This window comes from Dicentrarchus labrax, unplaced genomic scaffold (genome assembly GCF_905237075.1).
Source record: "Dicentrarchus labrax unplaced genomic scaffold, dlabrax2021, whole genome shotgun sequence".
Taxonomy (NCBI): domain Eukaryota; kingdom Metazoa; phylum Chordata; class Actinopteri; family Moronidae; genus Dicentrarchus; species Dicentrarchus labrax.
Window position 1 is genome coordinate 9,301,066 of NW_026136703.1, and position 22,245 is coordinate 9,323,310.

Here is a 22,245-nt window from a genome sequence, read left to right on the forward strand (position 1 = left end):
AACCAAAGGACAAAACAGAACAATCATTGCATTCAGTTGGCCTTTCTTTCTTTGCTGGAGTAAGAATTTGTGAGCTTCTCCTTGTGCTTAAACAGCATGCTAAGTGAAATATATGAGAAGCTTTGCCTTGACACTGTCACTCGACCCTGTAGTGACAAACATGCAGTAGACTGACAGTATTCATTTTAAGTGTTGCACAGCTTTCGCTCTACATTAGTAATGCCTGCCTCTAAATCTCCTGCTTGCCATAATGCCATGCTAATCTGTCATGTGTTGGTGCTTGACTGTTTAAGGGGGCAAGCTTGCACCCACAAGTTTACTACAGTCTTTGTTATCCAGAAATAAACCTCATAGAAGGCTGTTTTTCCTTTTGAATTGAGGTGTGGATGCTCAAAGAAAACACAATCCATTGCTTGGATTGTAATTGGCCGGGCTCTGTTTTAGAGATAAATGCAAAGAAGACATTTCCTTTAAAGCTTGAGGACAATTTAGGAAAATGGGGGTTCTCTTTCTGCAAGTTCATCTTAAAGTCACTGAGGAGCTTCAGTCTGGTCATGAGACTGAAATTCCTAATGCCTCTGGAGGCAGTTTTGTTGACTGCCAAACCTCCGTGGCACATTCCTCCAAGGCCTGCTCACAGTGCTTCTTTCAGCAGGTCAACCAAAATCAGGAGCACCTCCAGCTCTGGTTCCCCTCCACCTGGACTCCCTGGCTCTGTTGTGGGTTTAAAGGTCACACCGTGACCCTGATGGCAAAGGCCAAGAACCTGCTTGTAATGAAAAGCAGCTGGAAGACAAAAGGGAGAGGGTGGATACATTCAGGCTGTGCCAGCTGAAGGAAACTAGGGAAAGCTGGAAAAGACCCACCCTGTCCTCAGAACAAATTTTCCTACCGCTGTATTTAACAAATACTGTGTTTTTCATGGTGGCAGGTGGATGTAATGGTTAAACGAAGGCTGTCCTCAACTGAACACTGTGGGTTCAAAGGGTTCATTGCTGCCCTATAGCTGAACATGAACCCTGAGCTGTCTGGTTACAGGATGTGAGAAGAAAATACCCCTGCAGGGATCAATAAGTGATTATATTGCTATTATTTTTCAAAAAAGCAAAGATGTTGAATATGCTTTTGAGCACTATTCCAGTCTTTTGCTAATGATTTTGGCGAATTTGAATTATTTGCTTAGTTTGGGGAAGACATGGATGAAGCTGAATGAGACTTGGGAACAAACAAAGATGGAGGATGAGCTATGGCATGACAGCACATACTGTGTGTCTGCATGTTGAGAGCTCTCCAGTCTGTTGCCAGGGGCAGAATCAATGCTGCAATCTAGTCAAGTGTAGATAGGCTGTCATTAGGCTCGAAAGAGTGCAATTCCATCAAGTGTTCATTTGGGGAATTGGGAAGCCACAGCAGACCTCAAATGACGTGAAATTGTCTGAGCCTTGAGGGTTCCAACCTCCCAGGTGCCATCACAGGAAATTTGTCCCACTTTCTCAGCCTAGCGAAAGATTTAGAGACTGTAATGCAGACTTTGAAGTAGGTTCGAGTGGTTTGACTGGATTTTTCAAAAGTTTCTCCTTCAATTTTGCATCGCCTTGGGCTAATTAGAAGGAACACACTTTGATTTTGTCTCAGTGTATGCTTTGCTGTATATACAGAGGTGTATCTGAGGGGCGAACAGATGTTTTTGCCTAAGTGTAGGACAGTGGTTCTGTTAGCTAATTTGGGAATTTCATCTTTCCCACACATGCTCTGCCCTTCATCCCCCAACTTCTCATGCTCCTGTCACTTTTTCTCCCCTCTTTGTGCCTTATCAGGAGACCAGGTACAAGGACCTGAGTGATGCCTTTGACAGTGGGGTTGATGGCCTGACTGCAGACACCAGCTCCCCTTCCCAGGTCTCCAGCCTCCTCTGGTTCCCTGGAGCCTCCAGGGCCCAATCATCAGGAGCAATTCATCAAACGGCGAGCGCCGCTGTCCGCCAGAATATCTACGAGAACTTCATGAGAGAGCTGGAGACTGGCACTGGACAGGGAGGAGGGGGAAGTGGTGAGCGAAGAGACCCATCCACGGGCACCGAAGAGGGGGAGAGCAGCAGCGAGTCGGCCGAGGGCTCCCTGGAGCAGCTGGATATGCTGTTTGAGAAGGAGCAGGGGGTGGTCAGACGGGCCGGCTGGCTTTCTTTCAAACCCTTGGTCACCTTGCACAAGGACAGGAAGCTGGAACTGGTGACCCGCCGCAAATGGAAGCAATACTGGGTGACCCTGAAAGGTGAGCTTGAATCTGGGAGGAGGGGTGCAAGTCAGCGAAACAATTATGCACCTTGAAATTGAGTCAAAGAATGTGCTGACTTGTGGTTTTAAAATAATTCAAAGTTAAGTAGATTATCCAAATTTTTGTTCTATAATTCAGTTTTGAGGAGCAGGTGGGTTCCTCTTTTCCCCGGGCTTTCCTTTTTAACAGCAGTCGTGTCCTTGACCATGAAATCACACTTGTTGAGTGATTGTGCTCCACTCCTACCCTAAAAGCTTACAGGCGGTTTTATTTTTAAAATTCAGGCCACCAAATGTGTGTGTATGTACACATACTGCTTTTACGACAGTTTTCAGTATTTACTGATGAGCACCTCTTGGAAGTTACAAAAAAAGGTATTTGCAAGGACGGTGTTACCACTTTTATGATTCCAAGTAGCCTTTTAGGAGTATGTAAAACTTTTGTGCTTCTATGTCCCCCAGTCCCTCAGAACTTCATTTGTTAGATGTTTTTACAAGGACATTTTGTCTGTAAAACATTATACAACAGCCGTAGAAACCCCAAACTCTTACAGTCTAGAGAAACTCAACTTAATGATATACACTTAAAGATGTTTTCTGCATCACTAACTCACACGCGATTGTGTCCATCTGTCCATCTTCGTGTCTGTATTTCTACTCCCTCTTTTCCAGGATGTACGTTGCTGTTCTATGAGACTTATGGTAAGGGATCTCCGGAGCAGGAGCTGTCCCCTCGCTACGCTCTACTGGCCGAGGACAGCATCGTCCAGGCAGTTCCCGAGCACCCCAAAAAGGAGAATGTTTTCTGCCTCAGCAACTCATATGGAGACGTTTACCTCTTCCAGGTGAAGCCCGTCTCACTCTACTCATAATTAGGAGTCAAATAATCAGCAATAAATCTTTTGAATGATGTTGTTCATTGTTGAATATGTTACCGGGTGTAATGGATGATAGGTTTGTAGTGTTGCAGCTCAACATAAAACGTTTTCCCATACCTTTTCCTGCTCTACTGTTTCCAGTTGTCAGCGTTTTTCCAAATGCTTGTGTGACTTTCTCAGCCTTTTGGACATATTGCCACATTGTTTTCCTTGTTCTCATGCAAAACACTGCACCATCCAATAAACACACGAAGAACAGAAGCCTTTATTTTGGCACAGAATGAATTTGACATGTATCTCTTTCAGACCGACACAGTAACACGTACACTGCAGCGCACAATTGCACACTTGACACTTTTTTTATCTTCCCTTCCCTCAAGTGTTGCATATGAAATGACCAATTTTGGCATGTGAGTGACTTTAGAGCAAAGTGCCCAAACTTTCCAGCTAAGAGGTCTTGAGAGCACATCCTATTTGCCCATTGTGCTTACTGACCTACATATCACTACCAAATGCATGCCTAGCCTCAGCTCTTTCCGTGCAGCCTCCTGCAGTTAAGATTACAAGCTTCCCAGACTGCAGTACGTTGCGGTGTCCAGCCCTACATCTAATAAAATACTACTATGTGGAGCTGACATGGCCCCAGATGCAAGCGGAGAAAATCAGCTCTGTAACATGAAGACAGCCAGTGTTTCATTCTTTTGTTTCCACTCACATGGCCTGTTGAGCAGAAGTCATTCTCAATTTGAAGTCGGGTCAGCTGATTTCAACATGCTGCTTCTGTTTGAAATGCCTTATGAAGACAGAGTGATAATCATGTAATAGCTTATTAACAGGGAAAATGTATGTTTAATTTCAGCAACAGTTCATAACCTATGCTTTCTCATAGAGGCGCCATTAATCAAGTTTTCTTTTATTGATCCAGCAAAGCCCAGCTTGCCACCCAATGATCTTATAGTGATATATGATAGAATAACACAATAGCAGTGCATTTGTTATCCTAGCAGATTTATCAGCTGTCACGTCCCTGAATCCAGCTTGTAACGGGAAATATTGGCCTTGCTACTTCATCAATTCAAACTCCCTGTCCCTCTTTGCCCTTTCAGGCCAGCAACCAGACCGACCTGGAGAACTGGGTGACAGCCATCCATTCTGCCAGTGCCTCGCTGCTGGCCAAGCGCCAGGGGAAGGAGGATACGGTGCGCCTGCTGCGGAGCCAGGTCCGTGGCCTGCTGCAGAAGATCGACATGGACGGGAAGATGAAGAAGATGGCGGAGCTGCAGCTGACGGTGGTCAGTGACCCCAAGAACCGCAAGGCTATTGAGAACCAGGTGAGGGAGTGATAATGATACTGATAGTGAGACATTAGCTCAGATTAATACCAGCATCACTGAGCATATCGGAGGCCACTATCGCATTTTCCACTGTATTATACATTACATGCCCAGGGGACAAATTTCACACTAAATCTTTGGATTAGGTCAGCATTGATAGATCAGGTGGTGTACGATATGCTCTTTTCACACCAAGTTATGATCTTTAGACTCTTCTTTGTGTCATTATACCATGTGTTACATGTAGCAACCACATGATGTGCCCTACTTAATTTTCCTGTTTTTGTGACTGTGATGACAAGCTTGTGCTTTATTTTTGTCTGTGGGTGGGTGAAATGGCCTAAATGCATCAGTCCCCAAACGCAATCGCAAAGGGGCCCAAGGGAGCAGCTCGCTCCCCGAGCATCAGATTGGGATTCCAGATGTTTCCTAGTAATGGGCTCTCAACATGCATTATCCTCTTCCTCCTCCTCCTCCTCCCTCCTCACAGCCTGGGGGGAGAATCCAAAGCATCGAGCACTGTGCTGTAGCCCACATACAGCAGATTACTGATGGATATAAAAAGCCCATAACCTATAGCTTAGTTAGAACCCAAATACTTTTACAAGAAATTAATGTTTGTTGTGGAATGTGGGAAAATCCGTCTGCCTTTTTCCCCCTTCGACTCAGGTGGCCAGTGACTTGAAGTGCCTCTTAAAGCAAATTTATACCTTCTGCATCTGCGTAGCCATGAGGGTTCGCATGTCCATGAGTAAAATGGACACTTACGTATTTGCTGCTGTAGCTGTTGTGGAAGGGCTGTTATTTGGTCTTTAGGTAAAGTACCCTAAGTGGAATTATGAGTATGTCATTATATAGTTTGTATGAAGAAGCAGCAAGGTAGAAGCTGGACAGCTCACCGCAGTAATGACCAGTGGAGATGTCTCTGTCTGACTGCGAGACTGTGTGCTTGTATCTGTTTCCACTTAGCCAGTATGCCACCTCAGAGTAGACAAAGAGACAGAAGGGGTTAGAGCCAATGATAGGGTCAGAAGGGTATGGGACAGGACTCTGATACGGGCGCCCTGAGGCTGATGATAGATTTAAGGTTTCGGTGGGGTTGTCTAGCACCAACAGGGCACTGCTTTGATGTACCCCACCCCCACCCACGTCTACTGAAATCAGTGCCAGGAGACCTCTTTTGAAGACTGCCTTTGCCCCCTTTCACACACACGAGCTCACATACACACACACACACACACACACACACACACACACACGCCACGATCAAGTTGCATTGAAAGACTTATTATGCATTAGGGCTTTTACAGAGAGCCGGGGGCAGATGTTAAAGAGAGGGAATAAGAAAAGATGAGGATCTGTTCAAAGACAGGGTTATTTCTGCTGAGCTTAATGACTCTGAAATGGATGTAAATAAGTTGTGCACGCAGGCCAGATGGGCCCGAACATGCCTTGCTTTTCACTGATGTTGGTTGATTGTCTCACTGTGCTGATTCAAGCCTGCTAGACGCATGGAGCAATAGACAGCATATAGGCCTTTATTAAAAAAACTCTGCTCATCAGTGATGCACTCCGGCATGAATCATCAGATCGAATTTTATGCACAGGACTATTTTAGAACATCCCTGAATGAAGATGCGGATATTTGACTGTTGACAAACGGATCCAGATGGTGTGTAAATCAGAGGCATGCTAGGATCTTGTGTGACAGTTATACATAGACACGAGTTCTTCCAAAGCAGCAACCCGAAATTTGTCTTTGCTTTTGAGGAAGGAGCTTATCTGATTTACTCAGTAATGCCTCCTTTCCCATCTAAAGTCATCTTCAAACTACCAGTGGAATTAATTCCCAGTTTCTCCGGAACACTGTGTTACATATAATGACCCAAGAATAGCAGGATAAAAAATGTGCTTTGCTCACTTACTTGCTATCAGAGGATTTATGTACAAGCTCTTTGAGTTCAGGTTCAGCAGAGTAATGCCAATAATTAGACGTGACAAAAAGGCCTTTACACAAGTTAAAGTGACACAAAAGTCATCCACGTGTCGCTTTTAAATCATAAGCCTCTCTGCTCCATACCAACCAGGCAAATGCTATATCATTATCACCATAAGAAAGCTCATCTTGTAAAAATAACTTTTGTTATATTTTGTGTCACTTTTTAGATGTGGGTTTCCTATAATCTCTCTATAGTTCATAGCAAGGGCTGGTAATTAGCTGTGCATAATTACAGTGCATAGTAAAATGAGACTGTGCAACTTTTACTTACCTGTGACTACAAGTGACAATTACGAGATAATGCTAAATGCTAAAACATAGTGTAACAGTAGCACAAGTAGAGACGAGTCATCAAGTTAGCAAACTGATTCACTAATGTCTGATATACAGTGATCTCTGTTTAAAGTTAGGTAGCTGGTCGTACACGACCAAGTAAAGCTATATTTGCAAAATCCCTGAGTAGAGCAAGGGTGTGCTTTATTGCTTAGGAATTCAACTTTTCATTTCTAAGAGGAAAAGGTCATTTCATTGCATTGAGAAGTACTAATGCCTCACTGTAGTGTTTGATCATTTCCCCAATTATTCAAATAACAGACATGCCAAGTGCAAGGTCATTTTTTATAACCAGTGCTTGTGGATTCCTAGCAGTTGTCCTCATGGTCCAAGTCTGGAATGGGAATAATGGCTGAACGTCATTGACTCAAGGCTTGTTAACCGAGGCCACCTGCACATACATAGGCGTTTCCATGGGTTTAGCACATGACATAGCCCCGTATGTTCCCTTGGTGATTTTTGTGCAAGTTCTTTGTTTAAGATGAAAAGTCAGAGGTTCATAAAAACACCACCCTCCTGTTCTTCCTCGATGCTAAAGAATGCCATCAGTGTGAATGAGACCTAATTGGACAACGCCATAGGGTGCGTTATTGTAAATGAACTCACAGTGCAGACGAGAGCTATTAAAGTCAGTTGTTATAGAGGGTTGTTTAACTTGAGCGTTCTCATTAAAACCAGTTTCCAGCCAACAAAACAAGCACTTTCTCATAGCTTACATAGTGCAAACAGGGACAGAGGGAATGCGACTATAAACTGTGTGTATGTACAGGGTGGAGGTTTAACGGGTGGTCTGTGCAACATCACCGCTCTCTCTAGGCTTGCATAAAAAAATGGGCATTAGGATTTACTGCACTCAAACTCACTCCTCTGCTAGATATGCAGTCCCCCCCCCCTCACCATCAAGTACTGCCTCCACCAATTTGTGCCCTCACCCGCCACCAACATCTGCAAGCAATTGCAGCATGATGGAAAGCACTTCACTGACCCTGGATCTCCCTCTTTGACTCTCTTTCTCCTTCCACTCCTTCTCTCCTCTCCTAGCCCCCATTTTACCTCCCCTTGACCCTCTGTTCTCAACCACCACCCAAAAATAATCAGAAAATTCAGATTCAAAACCTCTAGCAAACGTATGTGATAATTATAATAACCCCCTTCCTTGTCCTTCAGATCCAGCAGTGGGAGCAGAACCTGGAGAGGTTTAACATGGATCTGTTTAGGATGCGCTGCTACCTGGCCAGTCTACAAGGAGGAGAACTGCCCAACCCAAAGAGCCTTTTGGCAATCGCCAGCCGCCCCACCAAAACCACCCTGGGACGCCTGGGGATCTTCTCTGTTTCCTCCTTCCATGCACTGGTAAGGAAGCCCAGACAGGCCTTGGGAAAGGACAGATGAATGATTAAGGAATGCATGCAGTATAAAGAATCAAAGGGCCAGCAGTGTGTCTTTTTTAGCTGCCTTTTAACGTTTCTTTTTCTACGTGGTACTTAAGTTTTAATTTACTTGATGTCAAACAGTAACCTTGAAAATCTTTTTAATCATTTGAAACTCAAAAAGCATGCTGCAAACGCTCCCTTTATGTTTTACTGGAGGAAAATAAGCCTAATTAAGATGGTCTGATTAGATGAAACGTTTTGTTCGCTAAATGATCAGGGTCCTGATAGTGTGTATCTGTTCAGATCTGTTCCAGAGATGAGGCCACACTCAGGAGGCGCTCATTGTCCCTGACTTACAAACAGCGCAAGAGAGGCCTTTTCTCCTCGCTCAAAGGCCTCGACAACCTTACGAAGAGGGGCCGGGAAAAGAGGCCCTCTGCATCGCAGGTACTACCGAAACACACACCCACAGATGTGGCTTATTTATAGAACACAATACTGATACTTTCAATACCATGTAAGTACCAAACTGTTACAGATAGTGATTTCTCAAATGAATATCGGTTCATATTTTAGTTCCTACTTCATAAAATCTTTAGGATATTGATAATTTACATTACAGTACAGATGATGTAACAAAGTGGTCCTTGCATTTTGTTCTTTTCAGTGCAGAAAGCAGTTAGACCTTGAAGTGACACTAGATAATCTCTATTGAATCCCAGAATAATGAAACTCTTCAGGTGGTCTGGATTAGCAGACTCACCCACTTCATGTATTCAGCGAGGAAAACGACGACCCACACGGGTGCACACAATGTAACGGTATCGCACACGCATGCTTATGAACACACACAGTCTCTGGGACGTACCGCTGAGAAAAGCTGTGTCTCGAAACTCAAACCCTCAGTGCTCATTGTGCATATTCGTTAATGAAACAACCTGAAAACATGTTGCCTTATTGCTTACTTGGACGTACAATGCCTGTGCTGACATGAAAGAGAGGAAGATATTGGTACAGTCTTGCAGCGCTTTCAGCACATTTCCCCTCCCTAAGGAGATTTTATTAATTAGAAACACATAAGCTCACCCCCCCCCCCGTGTCCTGCTAAGTTTGAGTGCACACCTCCCATCAACATAAACACAGTGGAGCATTCCGCACCCAGGTGCAGAGGGGGAGTTGAAAATCCTCTCAGGTTAGTAATTAGACTCATGCAAGCTGGTTATTTATTGATACAGAAATCCACCACCCTGGAGAATACTCTCCTCTTGGTGGTCTATTTTCAGAATCGCCACAGGAAACGCTCACATCTCAAGTCTTTTATAGACCTCTTCATTAGTTGAGAGCATAGGAAGAGAGAGCAGCGTGGCTTTGATTAAACAGCAATCTACCTTCATTTTTCTTTACGCTGTGAAGCCAATATGGAGTTCTATTGTTTTGGAGTTAAGAGCCAATCATGTTCTTCAGCAGGTGAGCCCTGACTCCTGACTGCTTACATAATGTTCCCTGTCCTGTCCCTTATCTAGCTCACACATCCCACCACCTGCCTTGTGATATTTATGTTTGTGCATTTGCGCACGTCTGTCAGCGACTAGGTATGTGTTGTGTGTTATTATTTTTCTGGGGGAACTCCAGCCGGCCAGCCTAATGAGGCCCAGTTACATTTCACAGTGCAGAAGGTCGAGGTGGCACTGCAGCACACACATGAATTATTGAAAGCCATATGTGGTAGATGGCATTCTCCACTCCTTTCCTCAGCCCCGCAGAAACCAGCAGATGGTTGGTGTAAAGACGCTAAATATTAAACAGCCTTCCTTTATTTTGTTTTCCCCAGGTCCCCCTTCTCTTAAAAACTAATTTTAGTCGTTTTCTGATATTTTTTAGAGGCCAATAAGGAACAGAGCTGGTGGCAGGTTAGTGCTTTAAGGGATTTTCAGAGTGCTGAGTTTTTCTGGACATGTGCTGTTTTTTTTTCTTGTTCTCAGTTTGTTTGGAATTGTGAAAGATCATTGTGGTGTTAGTTTCAGTTTTCCTTTCTCTGTGACTTGTGGGAAATTCAGTCCTGGCCATTTTAAATGTCATCATCGGCTCCTTGGCTGTTCTCTCCCGCGGTGCTGACGAGACACGTGTCTTCTGGGGCAGGATTTGGACAGCGAGGCCATCTCAGGAGCCAAGCTCTCCTCCATGCACTTAATCTGTTGTTACCTTCTCAGGTTGTCGCACCGTGCTTTCTCCAAGACTCTAGAGATATCTTCCTTCTGTGCTCTCCTTCCCTTTTACTCTCCATTTAGCCCCCTTCCTTCCAACTCAGACTCACTCAACTTTTGCCTCAACCTTCTATCCTTATTTAATCTCTTAAACCTAGAGTTTCGTCTCACTCTCTCCCCTAGTTTCCCTCGCCATTTGTCTTTCCTTCTTTCCCTTCAGCCGTGTCCTCTCTCTCAAACCCCCCCATTTCTCAAAGCATAAACATCAGAGCGTTAGCTGGCGGTCTTTCTCCCACAGTTTCCATACTGACTCATCTGTGTTGACTAAGCCTAAATCCCATTTACCACTGCGACGCCGCGCTCGACAACCTTGCCCCAAAGTCATGCTCTACCCCCATCTCTTTGCCTCTCGTTTTCTCATCTCTCATCCGTCTTAGTGGAGCTATGTATACAGTAAGGAGCTGGCCGGCAGTCGGCTGTGGGAAGTAGGCCAGAAAGGTCTGAGGATTTGTGGGAGAGTTGGTAAAGCTTTCTAAAATTAGTCAGTTTACGGCGAAGCAGCACTGTTTATAGCCACTTTATAAATGTACTCGCGTTGGGGAGGAAGAGTTACTGTACTGAGGTCAGACGAGGGTTCGTACTACCATAACAGCAGCCCTCTTTTTGTGAAGGAAACGTCTTGGGATTGTTTTTAGAGAGAAGTAATCCTGCAACTCTCTTCCGTACACCAACTCTTAAGCGTAGTGTGCATACTATCACACCACACTCACAGCAGAATACAGGCACCTTTGAGACCCATTTTGAGAACAAATTGCCCCATTTCTGTCGCCAGCCATGCCACCTATCACGTCTCTCCTGCCCCGGTGACAAAGTATCTCAGCAAAACCTGATAACTGCGGCCTGTTTGAGCGAGGACCGGTGTTGCACACATAACGGATGGCTCTGTGTGACTGCTGTATTATAGAGTTGTTAAAGCCCACTGAGGCTGCAGAGTCACCTCTAGCACCGGGCTTAGCCCAACACGCGTTAGAATCATAAGCCAGGGAGAGGAGGTAGAAAGGAAGAGGTTGAGGAAGATGAAATGGCTCAAGAAACGGAGAGATTTCGACACTGAATGGATGTGGAGATGGAGTGGAGGGGGAGAAAAGCTTGTCCTCCTCTCATCTGTAACCGGACTTTTTCCTCCTTTCATCTCTCTGCTACACAGAAACCACTCCATACACACACACACACACACACACACACACACACACACACACACACACACACACACACACACACACACACACACACACACACACACACACACACAGCATATTTCCACCATTGCACCTTCAAAGGCTACAGAGCCTGTTTGGAAGCAGTATCAAAGGGCTGCACCCGCTGCACGTAGTTTTTAATTAGCTACATAATAGCACTGTGTGTGTCTAATATTGTGTTGCCGAAGTGGCTGGACACTTAATTGCTCATGAGTCAATCAGTATGGTGCCCCTAAGTCTGTACTTCTAACTGTCATTCTCTTGATTTCAGATCTTTGAGAGCGACGCTGGAGGTCAAACGTACGCCCTACCTCCCAGGAGCACCGAGGTGAGTCACAGCCTTCAGTAACCGTTATGGTTTGTGGATCTTTGATATATCTTTTAAAAATTCCACCGCCATCTGTCACATCCATCCCGTACTACCGTTTTATGTGCTAAATGATCAGTTCCAGCGTGAAGTAGCCGTGGCAAAAACAGGTCTGCTGTTACTCTGACCTCTGCTGTCTTTCATAGCTTTGATACTGAGTGGTGTAAAGATATTTTTTACACATAGGGTGTGTGTGTGTGTGTGTGTTTCTGGCCGGCCGGGTATATTACTAGGATCAAAGATTCCTTTCATGTTGAATGGCAGGTGTCTGAAAGATAAATAGGCAGCATATCCAAAAAGATCTAAGAAGATTTTTACAGGGGTAAGACCGTGTTAAACTCTGGTGTGGACAGCGCTCTAATTCACAGCATAATTGAGTTAATGGTGAGTTGAAGTGTGGACCAGAAGCGCTGATTGAAAGTGTGAGTGTAAGGGTTTATGGTGAAAGTGTTGAATGATTGACAAGTTTGAATTTTGGCCATGTGAGCAGCCAGACATCGGAACCACAGCATTCCCAGGTTATTGGGTGGTGACACGCTTGAATCGAGTGTAAAAGTGTAAAATATCGCCGTAAGCCTCGGCTCCAGACCTCGCTGTCCTCAAGCTTCCACATGTCTCTGTCCTCTTGGTCTCCTCTTTACAAATATCCAAAAGATGATATGTTTTCTAAATGTCTTTTTGCCGGATGAACAGATTAAATTTGGCGTCGGCAGATGAGCATAATGGGCTCTTTTCGGCAGAGCAGGACGGGTGTTGGGAAGATTGCTGTTCCACAGGATGCAGTGATTCATATTATGAGTTTGTGGTGAATGTGGCGAGTGTTAAAACTGCCCCCATTAAGGGCCTTGAAATGGACTCAGAGCAGGAAGTGGTTTGAGGAAACAATAACGGCCTTCATTGGGTCGATGCTTAAATGTTTCTTAAAATGCGGCCGAGTGTTTTGGTCTTTTTCTAAATTTGGACGTGAGTGTGGAAAACGGATTGTCAGTTGAATCCGTTTGATTTAGTGAGGATTAAGACTCTTTAGGGTGGGAAGTGGGGAAAGAGGGAGAGAAGGATAACAGCTGTATTGATTTTTATCGACACATACAGTTCTTCATCTCCGCCTTGATGTCTTTGCGCCTTCCTTGGGTCTGAAATCCCCTGAATTACTCTAATAAGCAATCATCTTCCACTAATTCTTTTGAAGTGAAGTCAAAGCGGAAGTTGTGTTTCTATGTGTGTACCCAAGCTTTGTTGCGGTTCCACTCTTGTGTAGCTGTCTGTGTGTGTTTGTGCATGTGGTTGTCCTTTTGACACGATTTTAACCAACCTGCTATTTTCACAGGCTGAGGTTGTGCCGACTGCAGGTTGACTGTTGCGTAAAGCAGAGGGAGATAAACATCTATATGTGATGAACTTGTCAGGTTAAAGGGTTAAAACACAGTTCATGTTGACTGGCATCACTTTGCTCTTTAAATACTCCATCTACCCACGCCTTCTGTCAGCAGTGGAGCGAAAGACTATTTCTTGACAGCTAGAAAATGACATCAATCCTTGACATATGTTACTTAAACAGTGATTCCTCTAACTTAATGCTGCGTACTCACCCTCATTGAGCAATTCATACATTTAAAATGGATACAAATGGCTGCTTGTGTTGAGTAAGTTCCAGAGCGGGGTAATGGGTTTATGGTTAAATGTTTGGATTCAGGTTTAGCTCCCTCTCCTTCCATGTCCCTCTTCTCTGTAAGTAAGTGTTTTCTCTTCATTTTTTATGATCATGATCCCACCATCCCTGTCCATGACATACTGATCCCTCTCTCTGTGTCACCTCCTCTCACCACACTCCACTACCCACAGATACACTCCTCTGCTTTAACTTTAGAGTCATCTCTGAGAAACAGGCGCCAGTGCGAGCCAGTAAGGGTGGTCAATATTGTCACCTTGTGAGTGTGAGTGTGTGGAAGAGTGTGTCACGGTGAGGGAAAGAGGAACCTTGGGTGGAGCTGTGAGGAAATTAAGAGTAATACCCTTTTAATAGATATAATAGGGGGAAATTGTCTGAAATTGTAGTCAGCTACTCTTCTGTTTCTTCCTCGTGGTCACCATATCTATTTGAGGCAGTACTGTAATATTTGTGTCACCCAGTTGCTAAGTGGAACAGAAAGGGTGTATTTTTTGCTGCGGCCACTGAACCGTCCGTTACTCCACATTCCATCTTTAGAAGCTCCAGGGTGGAGGACGTCTTGCTTGGAAATAATTTCCACACTTGAGAAGGAAAGACTGAAGTATCGGTTTGAATTATTTGGCTGAATGCAAATAGAACACACACACTCGCCACACAGAGCACTTGTTGAAGTCCAGCGCGTGCCTGGACCAGACTGTTGGCAGTCGTTCATGGAACGTTGACCAGGCAACCGTTGGCCCGTTACAACCCTCTCTGACTGTGAATGAGTGTACAGTGTTAGTCAGATGCTGGTCAGGTCAGTGTAGGCAACCAAATCTTAGTTTTCCGGTCACGCCATGTTGTTGGGACACAAACGGGGTGGTTATGCAACCAGTTGCCATGACGGCTTGTTTTTTTCATCCTCTGTTTGCAAGCATGACCTCACATCCCTAAAGAGGCAGGCGGAGGTGGGTGTTGAAGTGGCACCTTGTGTTCCTCCATCCCTACAGGTTCGGGAAAGATTTTGCTTAGAACATTGGTGGCCTTTATTTTGGCACGAGGGGACATTTAGATGGAAAATGAGGCAAATGTTTTTCTGTGTGTGCGTGTATTTATTTGAGCTACACTGAGAATGCTACTTGTGTGCCTTTTTTGTATGCGTGGAGCTAAGTGATGCTCTGAATCAGCGGCCTTAGCTGGTCCCTTTAGGCTTTTTTTCTGGCAGGGAAAAAGGTCTTTTTCCTCTCGAGGTGATGCATCAACAGCAGACAGCCAGCTTCTGAAACAGACAGAAAAGCCTCAAGACACACACACACACACACACACACACACACACACACACACACACACACACACACACACACACACTTACACACTTTTTATGATCCCATAATGCATTTTAAACATTGCTATATTCCCAGACCTATTCACTTAGGCAATTATCCCTCTTGGTCCCGTGTCTCAGTTTAACCGAGAAGTCATATCGTCTTTGTCAGAAGTGCTGAATCACTGGCTTCTTTGGCCCACGAGTTTCAGTACATTTGGTGTGATTGAGCCTTTCCTCAAGATCGAGGGCCTTGATAATTGTGGTCTTAGGCTGAGCTGTGGCGTCTCCCACAGCCCCTCAACGCAGCAGTGGCGCTTTTCCCTCCAGAGACACAGAGTCTCAACCAAAACCCCCAAATGGCTGCCTGTGAGGCCGAGTGGTGGGCTAACCCCTCCCACCCCTTAATACCCAGCTCCGACCTCACTGTTAATGCCACCAACAAATGATAACCTTCAAATGGCTGATCTGAAAGTTTGACCGATATTGAAATAAATTGTCCCTATACATCACTGTTTTTCAAAATTACTCTTGTGGCTTTTCAAGCCAAGTAAGTCCCGGAGAACCGGCAGATATAATCCGGACGTCTAGACCTTCCAGTCAACCCTTGCCAATCGTCTTGTGTACACGGTCATTACGATGACTATTATGTGGAGCAACTGCCGTCTATATTGTCAAATGAATTTCTGAAAGGCTAATTGTATGACATCTTTGATCCGCTGCTTGATCCACAGCCAAGCATTTAAACTAATGGAACTGTATTGATTTGTTGCTGTTACTCAAAGTCTATGGCTCTCTCTCCCACGCTCCCTCCCTATCTCTGTTTACCTCCCTTTTCCCCTCTTCTGTCCTCTCTCTCTCTCTCTCTTTCCTTCCCATCTAATGCTGCTCACCCCCTTCTCTTTCTTTCTTTACCCTCCCTTCCTTACCCCCCCCCCACAGAGGCTGGATGTGCTGGCCAACATCTACTCCATGTCGCCCCCTGAGGGCGGTGTGTGGGACAGCGTCAGCGGTGCCACAGACGTGCTGACGTGTGTCCACATGCCAGACGGACTGACAGTCCAAGTTCCCGTCAGAAGAGACCAGACAGTCGCCGACCTTCTCTCTGCAGCCTGCAAGGTTGGGTTGGCGGCCAGTTGTGGAGAAATTACGACATGTCATCACAACAGTTGCATTTGTGGCACATTCCTGACAGTTGTTGCACAAAAAACAAAAGCAGTGATGTAATTTGTCTGGTAGAATTTTACATCATCCAGCCATTTATACTTCATGATGAGAATGGATATTGTTATGTAATGTGGGGTTTTATCACACATGAATACAAAGTTAATACAGTACATTTTCAGCTATGTCAGTTGCTGTCTTGTTAATGGTCAAATAGTCTTTGTTGAAGCATCCGTAGCAGCAAATCTGGTTGTATTGTGCTCCCAAAGGCTTGTAATAACACACCTATTCATCCAGTGTCTGACTTTACATAGTCCCCTATGAATGACTGCTGAGAAACACACAAACACACACACCACGCTCCCTTGGGCGAAGCTTTTTTTGTTTACCGCAAATTTCTCATCACCAAGTGTAAATTCAGTGAATAATTCACACCTCGGCCGTATAGCAGCTGTCAGACTAAGCGCTGGTGCATGAAATATGTCAGATGATTCTGTGCATGCAGGCTGCTGAACATTAAGGGACTCTTGTGTAAACAGGTGAAACAGCTGGACCCGGGCCTGCACTGCCTCCGACTGCACAGACAAGCGGGGCAGGACGTGGAGGTCCGATACGTGGCTCACGGAGAGCTTCTCCGCGATGTGGTGAGGAGTGCAAAAATCACACATAGATATGCAGTGCTCTTTATTCTCTGCTCTTTATTTAATGTGTATTGATTTGTTTGATATCACCCTGTAGGTCAATGATCAACTGGAGGTGGTCCCAGTTAATGTGTTTACACTGCACATGAGCAGGCCGAGCGGCAGTGGAGACTTTGGTGAGTTGGGCTCATATGTGGACTGATATAGGGCTAGTTGTGTCTGGATTTTATGTACACCTCATGATCCTTTATGTAAACCTCCTGTCGATCTTTGTGTCTCTTCCTCTTACCAGGTTTTGCAGTAACCGGACACATAGACAGCCAGAAAAACAGCAGGATTTTTGTCAGTGAAGTGCTTCCTGATGGACTAGCTTTCAATGAAGGTGCCCACTTGCTTAAGAATGACATAAACAATCCTGAAGCCACCGGTAACGGTATCGCACACTATATCTATGTGGCCTCTTTTGAATCACACTCCTCTGTGTTCCCAGGTCTGCGTCCAGGCGATGAGATCCTGGTGCTCAACGGCCAGTGTGTGTCAGGCCTGGATCTGGCACTAATCCAGACGCTGTTTGCTGAACAAACCCTGCACCTGAGCCTCAGGCGGGATGGACCTCGGCCGCCAAACGCATCCTCCGCCTACCTGGCCCCTCCACACAAACACCACCAGGAGGTTCGCAGCAAGCACCACCGAGCCAAGTCCTCCTCAGGTGCTTAAATCTAAATGACATTAAACCAGCTGAAAACGTGTAAATCTAGTCATTAGTGGGAGTGTACTAAGAGGCTTTAGATTTCTACTTAATGGAAACGCTTAACAGTAGCATTGCAAGAAAAGTTGATATTGATACCCTGAAGTTTCAGTTTGTCAGTGTGAAAAGTAGAAAGGGAGAGAGAGAGAAATTTTAGCCGCTACAAAATGCTTGGCACACCCATCAGGGTAGCACTTTGTCAGTTCTGTGTACATATGAAAGCACCAGTTTAACAGTTTTCTCTGTAAGCAAGCTGTGTCATCCTACCTGTGAACAGCCAGGAACTGCCAGTGCTCCCAGTTGAAGCCCAGTTCACCCATCCATATTTTCTTTTCTTTTATGATGTAGCATGTATTATGCCTTTTTGTTGTGTGATCAGTTTTGTAATTAGTTATATCTTGTGTCACAACCTGGCTTGTAAGGCCATGACCAAGTGGAAGACAACACCATCTCAACTCTCCCAAGTTCAAAAAATACATAACAAAAACAAATGGAGAGTGGGATCAGTAGTGTAGGGTGTGTATGTGTGAACATTTTGAGGAGGTAACAATGTAAAAGGAAGAATTAAAGAGGAACTAAAGCTGCAACAGAACCAAATGGGATGGCACTGATGACCCCCCCACCCCCAAGTATCTGAAAAACAGGTAGTTTCAGTTCAGAACAGCAGGTACTATGCATGCACACAGTGTTGTGCATCAGTGCTGGAGGAGATGTAGGCTACAGCTTAATGGTGGTGTTGCTGAAGTCTTCATTAATCCCTTCTTTAAACATGTGAAAATGAAATTCAATTAGTAAGTTAACTTAGAGAGAGTAAGGGATTCCTTTTAGAGTCTTGCAGACAGATGTTAAGGTAGGCATGAAAATCCTACCATTATTGCTTCCCCCTATATGTCTCTCTCTAGTCATATCAGTGTGTGTAGTTGTGGTTACAGGTCATATGTACTTAGGCTAGTGGTGATGATGGATCTTTCAAGGAGGCTGAGCCATTTGGGAAATTACTACAGCTCATTGGCAATATAGCAGATAACAACATATGATGTTAGCGCTGCCTTATGTATCTTATATCTTTATATAAATATATATACATATATATGCGCCCCAACCCAGACTTTTATGCTTGCATGACATCCCTGTTTATGTCAACTTAAAAAGTTACTTGATAGACAGTTGCTCACATTGGCAGTGTTTGCTGAGAAAGGAGGTAGTTTTGCCGTCTTAACCACAAAACAGCCGCCACACTTCCGCTCCAGTTGAGATCTAGTCCAGATCTCTACTTCCTCAAAAGAGACTCATTCTCTCTTCACTGTCAAAAGTCAAAAGAAGAAAAAGCAGTAGAAAAAGCTCTGGATGAAGTTTCACAGCTCTGTGTCCTCGGGGAGAGGAAGGGCCACGACTGGGCTTTTGACCGTAGAGGGCTCATTATAGCTGTGGATGTATAGTATCCTGTCAGCCCAGTTTAATCTCACTGCAGACACGAGGTGTCAGAACTGAACAGTAAGGTCATCCATGTCATTGGACAAACACAGCTGATACCCAGCTGGTAGAGATACATTTGTCTGTTTGTTCAAGCCTCGCTCTAAAAGGTAAGAGAAACTCTTCTCGAGCAAAGAACATTATCTGTGGTATCACGAAGCTTAAGATTTGGTACAGTTGTTTTTCTGTAAGAATTTGATATGGTCTCAGATAACATCAGATTATAACGTTTCAATTTTAAACCGAGGTTATGAACATTTGTCTTGCAGCTGTCAGGGCAGATCCAATACAGGAGATCAAGCTCAAAAACAATTTACTTTTTAATTGTGCAATGTTAACAAATTACAACAATTCATGATAGGTTTTGTTTTTTATATGAAATATATGCAAATTTACCAAAACCTTACTACTGACATCCCCATTTTAAAATGTTGATGTTGATTTACCTTTCTCATTGTTTGGCATTCAAAAAAACAGTCCAAGTTTCAGAGAAAGTGTTGAGTATCATTTTAATGATAGTAATTCATCAGTGTTTCCTTCACTACAGCCATAATTGAACACAAAGGGATTAATGACTGGAAGGCCTCATTACAGTAAGTGGTGTGATCAAAGGGCCTGCAGTTTTCTTCTCCGTCTCTAGAGGGCATATGATCCCAGGCAGGCGGATAAGGAGGCAGGGGAGGTAAATGCCGATGGTGGGAAATCAACACTTGTCTGACTTTCATGACGGCATTCCTAGAAGGAAACGGTCTGTCATCTCAAGTCATTCAGCCTGATGCAAATTTATAGGACAAGAAAATCAAATTCAGATGACTAGATATCTTTTGTAACTCTGGTATCGCAGTCTGACATTTGGTTGACAGTGATTGTCAGTTTAAGAAGGAGAGGTTCGGCTCCACAGGAGGTCCAGCAGTTCTCTTTTCTTTCCTGCTGTCACGTTGGCCTGCCTCCCAGGCTACAATCAGGAATAAAGTCTTTTCATGTGCCAACTGCTAGAGAGTTCGTCCTCGGGACCTTGAATTACCAAAATTTGGACTTTAATCGTGTCATCCCGTCATGACATTTCATATGCAAATGTACATTTTATTAGTGGGATTGTCAGGACATCCAGCAGTGAACTCCATCTACAGAACAGTTTTAGGGTTGTTTTTTTTGTTTTTGGTCAAACAAAGAAAGAGATAACAGAGTCTTTAATTAGGATTGCCAAGTGTTCTTTTTTTGGGATGACTGAATGCCATTGCCATTTTTAGACGAGAGACATATTTCAGTTCTGTGCGACTGGCAGGCGCCCATGATGGTTTTAGACTATAACTAGCATTGTTTGTGTTTTGTGGTCAGTAGAAGGATGTGCTACAGTAAAAACCACAGTAGTGGTGTTGCAATGATGGGTGGTATGAGCATAAAACACTACCCCCCCCACCACACACACACACACACACACACAAAACCGAAACCTAATGTTAAAACACTCCCCTCACTTTCCCCCTCTCACTCTCTCTCTCTCTCTCTCTCTCTCTCCAGATGTGTGCACTGCAGCTGACGGTGAAGCATCCCTGTGTGTAGGACTGGAGGATGGTCACTCCCACTGCGCACACAGGCCTGTTCAGCACAGCAAGGTAGGAGGGGCAAGAGTGTTTGTCTGATAGTGTGTCTGTGTATTTCCATTGTCTCAACATCCATACATGGTAATTGTCTCTCCTTCCTGGTTTGTCTGTTTGAATAAAAGTGTGCACATTGTTGAGTGCGTATTAGTGTTTGTGCCCACTCACAGTGGCAGCTGTAGGGCTGTCAGAGACCAGACTGGCACCAATCTTTAGCATTACCATAATTAGAATACTCTATAGCCACAGGTATAAACACAGCTTATTACTGTCATGCTGACTGAAAGAAGAGGCTGTGTCACAGTGCCACTGCCTCCTACACACACACACACACACACACACACACACACACACACACACACACACACACACACACACACACAGGTACATGCACATGAAAACATGCATCCCGGGAGGCAAAGCCAAATTTCTCAGAAGAAACAGTTGTCTAATATGCTCCTGTTTTCCTCTCCTTCACTCAAACACACACACGTTATTCTAGAGCTGCAGTCATTTAGTTAGTGAATATATTTAAGACAGTCAGATATCTTCTTGCTTGTAACATATTCCCAGTGCTTGTCCCTTGGTCATAAACACAATGAAAGTACCATGCAATCAATATAACTCTTGAATTCCCCCTCAAATCAGTTGTGGAGAAATATCCCCTCCATAAATGTGCCAGATGGTTGCCCCTCATGATTTATGGCAGATCGCACGCCTATTTCTTTCCTGTCTGTTGTTGAATATCCGGTCAGGTATTTGATATGTAAACCAACTTTATTGAAGTCATTAAACTGAGAATGAGTTCGGCCCATTGGGAATTACGCCTCAGCGCTGCGGTAATGTAATACGGGAGAGCGTGTGCGCTTGTGTTTATCGCGAGCAGTAATGAGTGTGTGTGGTCATCATGAAAAAGCCATGTGTTAATGATGTAGGCATGGCTGGAAGCTTGAGAATGGATGTGTGTGTGCGTTCATGCAGATTCACCTTCTCCTGCACCAATAATCTAATATTTTCCATCCTTTTATAAGCCCTGTAGTTGTTGTGTGCAATGTTGGTGCACGTTTGGCGCCAACTTTAGCTCATTATGTAATATGGTCTAAATGAAAAAGAGAATAGGCAGTTATGTTGTGCTCATTTCATTAATGATTTGTTGATAGTAAATCTAGGCTAAAGATCCAGAAACCGTTGGTAATTGCTGTGGCTGCCATGGCCTTTATTCTAATTGCCTCTGTCAGAAGATGCCGTGCAGTATTTGACCCGAGGTCAGCCAGGAGGTGGATTAGAGAGGACAACTTGCCCTCTTCTCCTCTCATTATTCTGGCTCTATTCGTCTCTCTTTTTGTTTGCCCGGCGACATGAGTCAGTCCCACTGCGCCGGGATCTGCACTGCACCACTGCTGCTGATGCTCAGCTCCCTGCTGCTTGTCTTTTACTGAGGAATGAATGGAAGAATGGAAGGTGGGTATGTGTGTAAGGAAGGAGGTTTATGAATGTGTGTGCTTATGTCACTGCCTATATGCACATTTGAGGCACAAAAAGGGGAAAAAGCTCTCTGCCTCCATCAGGGAGAGTCAGTCACTGTGAAGGCGATTAAAAAAAAAAAAAAAAAAAAAAAAAAAAGAA

General features: G+C 44.4%; 1 protein-coding gene across 5 annotated transcripts in view; it reads left to right on the plus strand.

The window, feature by feature from the left end:
- Positions 1-22,245, plus strand: part of tiam2a (TIAM Rac1 associated GEF 2a) — a 93,037-nt gene that overhangs the window by 47,695 nt on the left and 23,097 nt on the right. For all 5 annotated transcript variants that reach the window (XM_051390746.1, XM_051390728.1, XM_051390755.1 and 2 more), the window contains 12 exons: positions 1,818-2,271; positions 2,946-3,118; positions 4,258-4,482; positions 7,985-8,170; positions 8,494-8,637; positions 11,925-11,981; positions 15,935-16,111; positions 16,696-16,800; positions 16,895-16,973; positions 17,090-17,179; positions 17,288-17,506; positions 20,540-20,634. In XM_051390746.1, the coding sequence (XP_051246706.1) occupies positions 1,818-2,271; positions 2,946-3,118; positions 4,258-4,482; positions 7,985-8,170; positions 8,494-8,637; positions 11,925-11,981; positions 15,935-16,111; positions 16,696-16,800; positions 16,895-16,973; positions 17,090-17,179; positions 17,288-17,506; positions 20,540-20,634 (2,004 nt within the window). The remainder of the gene's footprint in view (positions 1-1,817; positions 2,272-2,945; positions 3,119-4,257; positions 4,483-7,984; positions 8,171-8,493; positions 8,638-11,924; positions 11,982-15,934; positions 16,112-16,695; positions 16,801-16,894; positions 16,974-17,089; positions 17,180-17,287; positions 17,507-20,539; positions 20,635-22,245) is intronic.